Source organism: Stigmatopora argus, chromosome 1 (genome assembly GCF_051989625.1).
Source record: "Stigmatopora argus isolate UIUO_Sarg chromosome 1, RoL_Sarg_1.0, whole genome shotgun sequence".
In the NCBI taxonomy this organism is placed as follows: Eukaryota; Metazoa; Chordata; class Actinopteri; order Syngnathiformes; family Syngnathidae; genus Stigmatopora; species Stigmatopora argus.
The window spans coordinates 22081357-22093549 of NC_135387.1; the positions used below are offsets into that span (position 1 = coordinate 22081357).

General features: G+C 38.5%; 2 protein-coding genes across 2 annotated transcripts; both read left to right on the plus strand.

Annotated features, from left to right (window-relative positions):
• Positions 1-799: 799 nt before the first annotated feature.
• On the plus strand, positions 800-8589 carry LOC144085200 (dipeptidyl peptidase 4-like). Its single transcript, XM_077614302.1, has 26 exons — positions 800-933; positions 1008-1095; positions 2266-2361; positions 2466-2557; positions 2779-2853; positions 3263-3315; positions 3387-3459; positions 3608-3728; positions 3996-4150; positions 4244-4341; positions 4420-4549; positions 4992-5030; positions 5120-5218; positions 5309-5379; positions 5519-5572; positions 5647-5759; positions 5837-5884; positions 5972-6070; positions 6959-7028; positions 7132-7326; positions 7398-7452; positions 7528-7627; positions 7709-7767; positions 7836-7908; positions 8201-8274; positions 8347-8589. The coding sequence occupies exons 1-26, from the start codon at positions 931-933 to the stop codon at positions 8437-8439; spliced, it is 2226 nt and encodes a 741-aa protein (XP_077470428.1). The 5' UTR covers positions 800-930; the 3' UTR covers positions 8440-8589.
• A 1029-nt stretch (positions 8590-9618) lies between these two features.
• On the plus strand, positions 9619-12169 carry LOC144081707 (uncharacterized). The gene is made up of 6 exons (XM_077608464.1): positions 9619-9865; positions 9961-10058; positions 10138-10266; positions 10981-11097; positions 11674-11820; positions 11883-12169. The coding sequence occupies exons 2-6, from the start codon at positions 9970-9972 to the stop codon at positions 11884-11886; spliced, it is 486 nt and encodes a 161-aa protein (XP_077464590.1). The 5' UTR covers positions 9619-9865; positions 9961-9969; the 3' UTR covers positions 11887-12169.
• Positions 12170-12193: the final 24 nt, after the last annotated feature.

The window sequence follows — 12193 nt, forward strand, 5'->3', positions numbered from 1 at the left end:
CTCCTGCGTAGCTGCACTGATGAATGATACTGTTTTCACAAATGTTCAATTTTGTTCAGTCTATTTTAATTTTTTGGGGGCAAAAAACACATCATGTGTAATTTAAAATTTTCAAATGCCTATCATTTGTGAAATATGTGTATGTATATGTATTTATATATATATATATATATATATATATATATATATATATATATATATATATATATGTATATATATACACACATATATACATATATATGTCTATATACATATATACATATATATATATATATATATATATATATATATATATATATATATATATATATATATATATATGTATATTACATGAAAAATAAAAAATAAAATGGCATATAATCTTTTTTTAAGCTGAATACTACATAGGTGGGTGGCACCTTAGAAACTGGTTGCCACATACACTTCATAGTTCTAGGATCAAGGGTTCAATTCCCAAAGGGTTCCGACCTTCCTGTGTGGAGTTTGCATGTTCTCCTCGTGCCCGCGTAGGTTTTCAGCCGGGTACTGCGATTTCCTCCCACATCCCAAAACATGCATTTGGACACTCTAAATTGCCCCGAGGTATGAGTGTGAGCTTGAATGATGAAACTATGCAAAATTTTAGCCCAGAGCACAAATTTGTTTGGAAACACATCAAGGCTGTTTCATTTTAAATGACGTTAACAATAAGCAACAAAACTGCTAAAGTTGACCAACTTGTCAAACCTTGTTCAGCTGTTTACACATTTATTGGCTTACCTTTGAAACCAAAGGTAATATTTAACAGCTATGTTGTTGGATTGACACAACGATCTGTGAGCACACTTTTCCGTTGCTCTCGCTTATGTTTTGCTTTAGTTCTGACTATCGTGCTGTTTTACTCGTTTGGTTTTCACCTGTCTGGTTTTTGTTTGTTTTTTGTTTTTTATTATGGTAAGTTCATTGACACTTCTTTTTGTGGGCAGTTTCCACCAGTATTCTCAGTTTTATGTTCTTCATCTACGTAGGTCTCCATTGGCAAGGTGGTCCTCGGGATTTTTGCACTAGTTGTTGTTGTTGTTCTCATAACTGTGCCAACTGTGATTTATCTCAACGGTATGTCTTCTCTTTACACCTTGGGTCATTTGATTTGTTGTATGATTTCATTTCTCAAGGCTATTCTTGGGGCGGAAATAAAAAGTTAAATTAAAGTTAATAGTTAACAAGTCATCAGCAGTTGTGATCTGTTTACAACCCTGAAGAAGGATGTACAGTTGCCTTCCCGCTTCCTCTCTTTGTTCATAGTTGTTATCATGTAAGGAGCATATGAAGACACTCAAAATTCAGGTCCAAATTGGATTTTCTTTACTCATTCGCCAACCTGTCTGAAATTATTACTTAATTTGGGCCTTTTGCCGGGAAAGCGCACTTTGTGGAGAAGCACCACCAATTTCGTCATATGCAGCTGGGTATGATGACAATTAGGCTTTTATCGAGTCAATGATGATGACAAAGCCTATGTCTGATTATTATTATTATTATTATTATTATTTAGGCAGTGGAAATGGCTAAATCATAAAGCCAATCAGCAATAACATCAAAGACCTGTTAAAGAAAGTGATGGAGAATATTCGTGACAGTTGTAGTAGAGGCTTTGGTCTCACAATTTAATATGCAAAAATTTCCAGAGCTCTTCAGATCTTCAGAACATCATGTTTAAATGGTCTTCAGGTTTTGAGAGAGCCCTAAGAAACATCTATATAGTCTTTTTCCATAGCACTAATGCTGAAAAATGGCCACAGGGCTGCTGGACTGCATGCTAGCTGACTTTGAGTATGTTGCAGGCAGAACTTGTTGCCAGGTAATCAGAGGGCACAAAGATAAAATATATCATTCACGTTGACATTCACATTTACAGAAAATCCAGTCTTCCTTTACTTTTTCCCCCATTTTTTGCAGTTTTTCACATTTCGCGATTTTTGCGTTTTCGTGATGTAACGCAAAAACCGTGAAACGTGAAAAACCGTTAAAAACGGGGGAAACTGTGATTTTTTTTCTGCAGTAGTCCCCCATTTTTCTCGGTATACCACAAAAAGCGTGAATATGCAAAAAACTTGTTTTTGTTTTTGTTTTGGTGAAGTAGAAGGAAAGCAGGAGTACCTAAATATATCCAGAAATTGTATGTACCCGTAATTTGGAGTCCTTGATGATTCCGAGAAGAAGCAGGAGTCCATAAAGGACAATCAGTGCTCAGTGTGCATTATCAACTTTTCATAATCATTTCAGAGGAAGACAATGCCCTTGAGCAAAGGACTTTCACGTTGGAAGATGTCTTCAACTCTTCTCTTCAACCTAAGGGTTACAACATCTGGTGGCTTTCTGGTGGGTATCTGGTGTAATCAATTTGGAACTTTTAGTGCCTATCCGAATGGTTTTCACTTTAAAATCTTTTTGTGTTTTTAATTGCAAGCTCATTTGTCTTGTAGATGACGAGTATCTGCGAAGTCAAAACGGCTCAGTCTATGTTTATAATGTGAAGACGGCGGAATCCTCTTTGTTCTTGAGCCGAGAAATATTTGTAAGTTGTATCGGGCTGACGTTGAAAGTGTGACTGACGCTTGAATTTTGACTACAAGCGCATTCCATTTTACACAAGCTAATTATTTCATCTAGGATCTTTTTCTATTCTGTAAAATCAATTGAAGAAATTGTTAATCTGACAAATAGCACAATGAATCATATTTGAAAGTGGGCCTAGAACATGGTTGTTCAGAAAATGTTTTTTCTCTATTTGCGCAGAATGAAAAGAGGGCTTCTGACTACAAGCTGGCTGCTGACCGCAGATATGCAGCATTTATGAGTAATGTCAGCGCGGTAAGGGTTAACCTTTGTTGTCATGGCCCTACATCACTTTAAAGGGCGCAAACATTTAACAGACATACTACTACATTAAAAAAAAGTCTAGTATTTAAAAAAAATGTCATCATATGCATGTTGTTGAGGATAACATGCCCATCTGTCGTAGTGAAATAACAATTGATATAAAATCATTAGCTAAATGCTGACATTCGCCCAAATGCGCTTGCTTGAGATCAAGCTCACCCGTTTTATGCTTTGCAGTTATTCTATAAATTAAAGTGTAACTTTACTTGTGTACAGTGGTAAGGATGGTTAAAATGTAAAAATCTAATTTTCAAGTAGGGCCCTTTATGGAGAAACTGATTGTGACTTTAATCCAAATCTTAAAATATACATAACACCTGTACATTTTCCGTCCATATAGGTGTGGAGGCATTCATTCACAGCTTCATACTCACTTTTTGACCGAAATTTGAAGTACGTATTGCAGAGTTCGTATTTGGAATCGTTGTCTTCCTTGTTTTTGATACTGTCGTACTTTATCCCAGCGAGTTTGTAGAATCTTTTGACCTACCTGAAAAAATCCAATATTTGGCTTGGGCACCTGTAGGGAACAAACTGGTGAGTGTGGTTGACTGACATTTTACTTGCATTATTACCTATGGGATGCATGGTAAAAACTTTGATCTGCCTTGTCCAAACACTTGTGTGTTATGCTACTAATAGATTCATAAGCCCTCGTTGACCTTTTTTCCTTTGGTTTCCTTAGGCCTATGTTTTCAAAAATGATGTGTACATAAAGACCAGCCCAGAGTCGCCACCCCTGCAAGTGACATTCAATGGCGAGGAGAATCTGATTTTAAATGGTGTTCCAGATTGGGTGTACGAGGGTAAGGAATTGTAAGCGATATATGTGTACATAGTACTAGGTCTTGGTGCCTTTCCTCACAATAATGTCCGAAAAAAATGTGAATGATTACTTTAATAACTTGACAGTGACCTATCCACTGTAAATCTACCTTTATATAATTAATGTTAATCAGCCAGTCTAAATTCATTGTGAGCCATCCGAGTTTTTGAAAGCAAAACAATATAAACATAACCTCCTTTAATGTCATCCAAGTGTATATGACTTTTTTTTTCTCCACCTCTACTAGAGGAAATGTTTTCATCCAATCAGGGTCTCTGGTGGTCCCCTGGAGGAAAATATGTGGCATATGTCCAGTTCAATGACACACAAGTCCACACTATCGAGTACTCATGGTATGGAAATAACCAATATCCCCGTACTGTTTCTATCCCATATCCGAAGGTGGGTACCCATAAATATAGTCAAACTTAAATCTAATGTTGAACATCCATCCACAAGATGTCCTGAGATAGTCTTTTGTATTGTCCCATACAGGCAGGTTCCATGAACCCAGTGGTGAAGCTCTTTGTCGTTGACACAGATAACCCCACACTCATCGCTGAAGTACTTGTTCCAGAATTATTCAGCTCAGAGTAGGATAACTTTTCCGCCTAGTAGTCTATAGGTATATGTCAATTCAATCTGACGTTTTCCCATCTCTGGGCTAATAGAGAGCACTACTTGGCTACAGTGACTTGGGGGAGTGACCAGCGTATTGCTGTCCAATGGCTAAAAAGGCTCCAAAACCACCTCATCTTACAGATTTATGAACTCCAGAATTCATCCTGGGTCGCAGCTAAGGTACAAAACAAGCGGTGCGCCGTGTGTACGTGACACACTAGAAACTAATAACAATGGTGTTTTAAACCTTTAAGCAACCAATTTCGCATTACAGTCTCTTAATAGAATTCTCCTCTGCAAATATGAGTAAGGTTGGCCATTTGAGGAGCAGCGATATTATCATTCTATTGGGGAAACAAAAAGTTACTACTCTAAATATCTGTCATTTCGGTATTAATTTTCAACTACTATTACATGGTGTCTTATTATGGTATTACAAATCATTTTTTGTGGGAGTAAAGAACAAATAAATGGCAATTTTATTCATGTAAATGGAGAAAAAGATGATTAGAGAGAAACAGTTACTGTCAGGTAGAACCATTCTAGTGTACTATTGGTGGGTAGAAAATGTTTATAAATGTTTATTAATATTGCAATTCTTCTCTGTCTTTCTTCTTGGTAGCCTCTAGAAATAAAAAGCCCCTCAGGCTGGATTGGACGGGTAAACATTTACATGCTACATACTTTAACTCTCAAACAGGAACAATCTATGAGCTTTTGCGAAATGCTAACATATTTTTTTCTGGCTAGTTTTCGCCGTCAGAACCAATATTTGCTGAAGACAAGAAGAGTTACTACTTGTTGTTGAGTGACCCCAAAGGCTACAAGCACATACATCATGTTATAGAGGTTGGCTGGACCGAAAAGCTTGACAGAATGAAAGAATGGATGGCAATAAATTGAAGGATGACGCAACTTTTTGTCAAATTTTTATTGCAGGGCAATGCTACGGCGATTACCACGGGAGAATGGGAAGTTATTGCCATTCAGAAAGTAGTTGCAGATAGTGTGTAAGACAAAGATATATATTTTTTTAATCAGTGAGCACTTTTATGGTGTCCCGTGACTCAATGTGATCATCTATTTGAAGAATGGATGTCACTTTGATTGATTAGATTCTGTTGCTTTCCCCCTCCAAATATATCACAGTTATTACTCGAGCAACCAAGAAGGTGGGAAACCCGGTGGAAGGAATGTTTATAGGTGAAGCCTCTATTCTGTTGTTATACTTTAATACTTTAAATGTGTAGGCTAATCCAAACACATGCTTATTTCAGATGGACCCAGGGAGAGGTCAAATGTCTAACATGTAACTTTGGCGGTGAAAACTGCCAATATAATTCTGCTGATTTCAGCCACAATTCAAGCTTCTACCTCATGAGATGCGGCGGTCAGTTCTTGTTTTTTTATTTAAAATATCTTAAAATGTTGTGTGACTTCGTAAATATGACATGTTTTTCATTAAAGGTCCTGGCATCCCTTATAGTTCTCTTATTGATAACAGAGAAGGCAAAGGTGAGAACTGCTAGCTCTATAAAGAAAAAGAAAAAAAAAGACAGAAGAGACTTGTGTTTAATAACCTTTCTTCATTTCAATCATTAGAGCTGAGTGTTTTGGAGGATAACATAATTTTCACCCAACTGATATCTCAAGTGCAAATGCCCACCATGCGTCGAGGAACGATCAAAATTGCTGGCTATAGTGAGTTCATTCTATCCTATTTGTATTCGCATATACATGATTTGCAGCTGGCGCCTTACTGAAAAAACAGTAATCTTTCCAAATTAAAAACAAAAATTATATTTGTGATTTTTTTTTAGCTTAACTGTTTAAGGCAATTATCACTGTTATGTGGCGTGTGCGGTCTTTTGGTCGCCGGTCTTTTGGTCGCCCGGACCCAAACAACGGGCGACCAAAAGACTAGCGACCAAAAGACCGGTGACCAAAAGACCGGCGACAAAACAAGGTAAAACAACACGGTCTACGCATCAATAAAAGCCAACAATGGCCCTGAGCAGTTTCACTGAGCGGACGTGTGACTCTATAAGAGTTTGTATGTACATGAGTTGTCCCCTTAGGAAGGTACGTTAGTCAGGGTCTTAACAAGTTCTCCAACAAAAAACAATAAAAGTCTGGGAAATTTTGAGCTTTTCTTTAGCCTAATTTTTAATAGGGCATTAAGTATGACTAAATAATAATTCACAGTTTGTATTTAGGGAATTTGAGCAACGATTTAAATGGTAATTATCAATAACCTTCCGGGCGACCAAAAGACCGGCGACCAAAAGACCGGTGACCAAAAGACCGGCGACCAAAAGACCGGCGACCAAACAACCGAGTACCGTTATGTGGTCAGCATTATATTTTCATAAATGAGGGAAGTCGAAATTTGCCCATTGGTGGGAATGGTTGTTTGTCTTTTGATACAGTGATGTGATTAACAGGTCCAGGTAATATTAGTAAGAAATTTTGACACGCCAGCTTTCATATTTAGACTACTCTAGAAGTATTATCAATAATTCTATTTAACATTTTGTCAAAAATATTCTATGATTTCAACTGAATCTTACTTTTGTTTGTTCACGACAGAGCTTTGGTACCAGATGTTTTTGCCACCAGACTTTGACGAGTCCAAGAAATACCCCTTACTGATAGACGTGTAAGCATGGAAGCAAAAAAACACACACTTCTCCACCCGAATCTGAAATTCAACCTCCTGATGTGGAAAGCTTTGTAGATTAAACCTCCAATTTACCTTCCAGGTATGCCGGTCCTTGTAGCCAGAAGGTGAACTTTGGTTACCGAGTGAGCTGGTCAACATATCTGGCCAGTACAGAGAAAGTTATCGTCGCCAGCTTTGACGGAAGAGGTAGCGGTTACCAAGGCGACAAGCTAATGCACGAAATCTATAAACGTCTTGGAACTTATGAAGTGGAAGATCAGATAACAGCAGCCCGGTAGGAAGTGTGCAGCATCAACAGAACGTTCTTCTCCTACGAGAAGGCTTGAACTAAGTGTCTATTTTTAGGGAATTCATCAAAATGGGATTCATCGACAAACATAGAATTGCTATATGGGGATGGGTGAGTAGTATTTAAGTGGGAGTTCATTTTCCAATTGGGACTTTATGGCCTTTAAGTTTTGTGTATCTATGTCAGTCATATGGTGGATATGTAGCTTCCATGGCCTTGGGGAGCGGAAGTGGAGTCTTTAAATGTGGAATGGCAGTTGCACCTGTCTCCAAATGGGAGTATTATGGTACTTATTTCATATTTTTACATTACATTTTCCCACTAGTACAAACAAAAATCAAGTGTCTACACTTTTTTTGTTTTCCAGATTCAATCTACACTGAGCGGTACATGACAAAGCCAAGTGACAATGCAGTAGCCTACACCGTAAGTTTGCATACACATACCCATGGATTTATGAGTTGTGTGTTCATATCTAATTCCATTCTGTTCAGAATTCAACAGTTACTGCCCGGGCTAAGAACTTCCACTCAGTGCAATATCTTCTGGTTCATGGAACAGCTGATGGTGAGTCAACATTGTTTAAGATTTTTTAGTCTAAGATGAGCTGTGCTTATGTGGGTTGCCGCCGTGGCTTCCTCCCACATTCCAAAAATATTAATGCTGCTTTGTCAATATAAGATTCTGAAGTTTTTGGGTTTCTTTTTTGTCCTGATGTCATTTGGAAGGATTGTTTACGCCTTGCCTATGGCTCTCAACCAGTCCAACGTGTGCACCATATTTATTTATTTTTAAAAACCAACCTTCCCAATTATTTATACAATAACAGCCTACACGGCAATGTGGTCCCACTTTCTAGACAACGTGCATTTCCAGCAGGGGGCTGAGATTTCAGAAGCTCTGGTGAGTGAGCAAGTGGACTTTGACGCAATGGTGAGCTCACTGATGATGATGATTTTCAGAATGTCAAAATGAAAGAACTAATGTGGTAATGCTGTCTTTCAGTGGTACACGGACAAGAATCATGGCCTTCCTGGTCATGCCAATCAACACGTTTATACTCACATGAGTCACTTCTTACAGAGATGCTTTGCATAAGGTCTACTAGAGCAGCACTCCAGAAGCCCTGTGGCTCACACGCAGCAGACTAACTTACTATGTTTACTCGTTTGGTTGTGTAAATGATGTACTGTGGTTAAAATGGATGTCAGTGTTGTCGCATTAATGGTAATAAAGGTTAAAACAGCACTCCACAACATTATTCAAATCATTTTATATTTATAATCTGATCTCGTAGTGTGGGCATTTTATTGTGGCATCTTGACATAATAAAAGACATTGACTGGGATTTTGTTCACGTGTCTTTGCCCGACCAGGAAAGAAGGAATAGTGTGAGAATAGTGATTAACTCAAGTTGTGTCCATTTTATCTACCAAATTAATGAATTTCACTAGGAAAAAACATGTTGCAGTGTAACACTTTCCTTTCATGAGTAAAAAACCATGATGACTATACATGTCAAAATGAATGTTTTCCCATTCTTTCTGGATATACATCTTCAGTTACCAAAGTTTTGTGTCTCGGGAAATGCGTCATAACATGCTACACGTCTTCTGTGGGAGATGCAATTGATCAGGAATGTTGACAGGCCAGTCTAATGCTCTTGTGTTGCAAAGCTAGGCTGTTGTAATATGAGGAGGGTGGCTTGCCATTCCAATCAAAATTAAGCAGGGACGCCCTAGAAAACGTCATTGCTCAGAGTTAAGTGTATGTTGCTCAAAAACCTGTATGTACAGGTTCAGCATACATACAACAAAGGATAGCTCGACGAAACGTCCGAGTACCCGTGACCGGTCGTTTTGTCGAAAGACGTTTGGTCCCCGGACGTCCGAGTACCTTGTAAAAAACAGCTAGTGATTGTCACCATGTTCCTGTATACGCTCAACTTCTGATACATGATGATGACCCCAAACTTGGTGTTCTGTAGTCGGGAACTGTTGGATTTTGTCTTCCTTTTATCCTCAATCTCAATTTAAGATGCGTCTTTTGTTTAGGCATACAAAGGAAGGAAGGGAGAGAGAGACAAAGAGAAACAGAAAAGAAAAAACTAAAAAGGACATCACAGATGCCAAAATGTTCTTTATTTTTAAAGGAATTTTTCTCCTTTATTTTCTGTTACTAGCCAATAACTACATAGGCGACTTTACAGTGTGATTCATCGTGGACACATGACATAAACACCCACCCACCCACACAGTCCAGCTGAGATCACAGTTGCCCGTTTAGGGATCCGTATATCTGTTTGCCAGGAGTATTGCATTTATTTGTTTGAACTTCGCACCTAAGCACAGGCATCACGCACCAATGGTTTTCCGATAGGTTCTCAAACCTAAATGGGTCGAGAGTAATTGGTGGGCTGTAAATAGGGGTGAAACCATCCCACTTCATCAGATACACCTTCAGTTAATCAAGTCTCGAAGGCAACGATAGGAAGAATTTGTCGCTCTTCTGAAAGAAGAAAAAGGTGAGATGATTTTTTTCAACAACAAATCCTTTTTCACCTGATGCAAGTTCGAAAGTACTGACCGTATATGCGTGTTTTTCTTTTTTTCCGGATAGTTCGCAGCAATGTTACACATCCACTCCCTGACTGGCCTCCTTGTCATCCTCAGCATGGTCCAGAGTAGCTGGCAGGTTCCTCTCCAAGATCTCGCAAGGTACAACTGTAAATGGACTTATTGTTAGGAATAAATGTGCCTCAGTCTCTTTGTGAAGGACATGTTCTCCCTCCTCCAGCTCAGAGCCACATGACAATTTAGAGAGGAGACACTCGGAGGGAACGTTTACCAATGACTACAGCAAATATCTTGAAGATCAGGGAGCTCAGGACATTGTTCGATGGCTGATGAACAACAAACACAGTGGGTTAGTGGTCCTTTTATAAAAGTGCTGGCAATCCATGTGTTTAGATTAACTTTCCCTACAGTAATAATACATGCGCTAAGCTTTAAACAAATCTGGAAATGAAAAATAACATCAAGGTCTAGTAGTTTTTCCTTATTAATCATACACACATTTGTTCAAGTCACTGAATACTGACGAGACATCTTGTGTATTATCATTATTGACAAAAGCTTAAAATAATTCGTCTATAATGTTTTACCACCTATACTATTCAGAATCATGTGTGGCTGTTGGAGTTTTTCGCAGTTGACCCAAGACACACATGAGTAGAGCAAAACACTTTCAAACTCAGATCCTCCTCTGAGCAGGTTTCCAACAATTTGTTTTTGTTACTATGAAAAACGCCCATTAACTACTGTAGTGATTTAAAACAGGGCTTATCGGCTAGGTTCATATGAAAAAAATGGCCAAAATCAGATATATTTTCTTTTTGTTGTTTTAAAACCCGTAAATTCTAGCTCTGCTCTGAAATATGAGTGGGCCAGATTATCCCAATTGTTGTATTAAATGTGGCATTTACTTTAGCACTGTATAACACTGAGTCATCCTTGCGGTATAGTTGTGGGTCGGTTGATTGGTTTGCTCAGCGCAAGCAAAACTTGTATATCGGTAGTTATTTGCAGCACCTTCATTGTTGTTGTGTAGTTGGAGATGATCTCATTGTTTTGTGTCCAGATCCATGGAAAAACGCCATGCAGAGGGGACTTACACCAGCGACGTGAGCTCGTACCTCCAGGATCAGGCCTTGAGAGACTTGGTGGCCCGTCTCATGTCAGGACAGATCCGAAGAGAGTAGGGGAACTTCTACTTCTTTCCCTTGTTCCAGTGACTGATTCCACTGGGCAACCCCTTGTACTGCTTTTCCTCGCCCGTATTCATGTTTCACCTTATCGTCCAGCAATAATAAATCACGTGAACGTGTTGAGTGGCCTGAAAACAAGTTGTATTTTAAACATAAATTAAGCTAAGGAAGATATGTCAATAGCTATCAAATAAATAGCTTCAAAAATAAATAGTATAGACATTGTACATTAAAAATTCATTTTTGCTTGACTCTAGATTGGCCTAAGATCTGAATGTTGTTGGGAACGGCTGTCTGTAGTGGCCTTCTTTCACATTAAGTCAGATGGATTAAACCAGTTAAATCATCTAAAAATTAACGTGAAATACGTAGTTTTCTGTCAAACAAGATTTCAACAAACAATTATTAATAATGTCTTTTTATCTTCACTTCAAGGTACGCTTTCAAATATTCATTAGTAATCATGAAACTTTGAAAACACCACTTGTGATTTGCTGACGGGCACAAATACGGACACCGACCGAATGACACAGTAATGGCCACGTCCTTGATGTGCGTTTACCCAGATGGGACGTCACGATGCGGGGTCAAAGGTTAAACATGAGAAGGCACGTGGACGGAAGCTTCACCAGCGATGTGAACAAGGTCCTCGACTCCATGGCTGCCAAGGAGTATTTACTCTGGGTCATGACCTCCAAGTCTTCAGGGGAGAGGTAATGACTTTTGGTTGACTTTTGCCAATTAGCTTGATCCACAATGGTTTTGTGTATTCCAGTTAAAGAATACAAGCCGTCCACTGAGGACGAGCGCTCTGTGAGGACAACGCGCAGAAACAAAGAACCGGAAGCCATATCACTCCCCGCCCCCCAACAAAAAGTACCCTTAATATTCTTCCATTATTTTGAAAGCACCTCCAGGAATATTTTTTTTACACATTTAAATTATTTCTATTTATAAAACATACAAAAAAAAGAACACAAAATGCAAATCTCAGGACTACAAAACAAAAAAAATGGAGTTGAAGTGATTCTTTACTGGAAAATAAATGTTTTCTTTTTTCAATCAACGTTTCCTCTGTTACCTCAC

Excerpts from the sequence above, each read along its gene's own strand:
- LOC144085200 (XM_077614302.1), top strand. Across the intron at positions 1,096-2,265 it reads AACTGTGATTTATCTCAACG|AGGAAGACAATGCCCTTGAG; the intron begins GTATGTCTTCTC and ends TAATCATTTCAG. Across the intron at positions 3,460-3,607 it reads CACCTGTAGGGAACAAACTG|GCCTATGTTTTCAAAAATGA; the intron begins GTGAGTGTGGTT and ends TGGTTTCCTTAG.
- LOC144081707 (XM_077608464.1), top strand. The coding sequence starts at position 9,970 with ATGTTACACATCCACTCCCTGACTGGCCTCCTTGTCATCCTCAGCATG. Across the intron at positions 10,059-10,137 it reads CCTCTCCAAGATCTCGCAAG|CTCAGAGCCACATGACAATT; the intron begins GTACAACTGTAA and ends TCCCTCCTCCAG. Across the intron at positions 11,098-11,673 it reads TCAGGACAGATCCGAAGAGA|ATGGGACGTCACGATGCGGG; the intron begins GTAGGGGAACTT and ends GCGTTTACCCAG.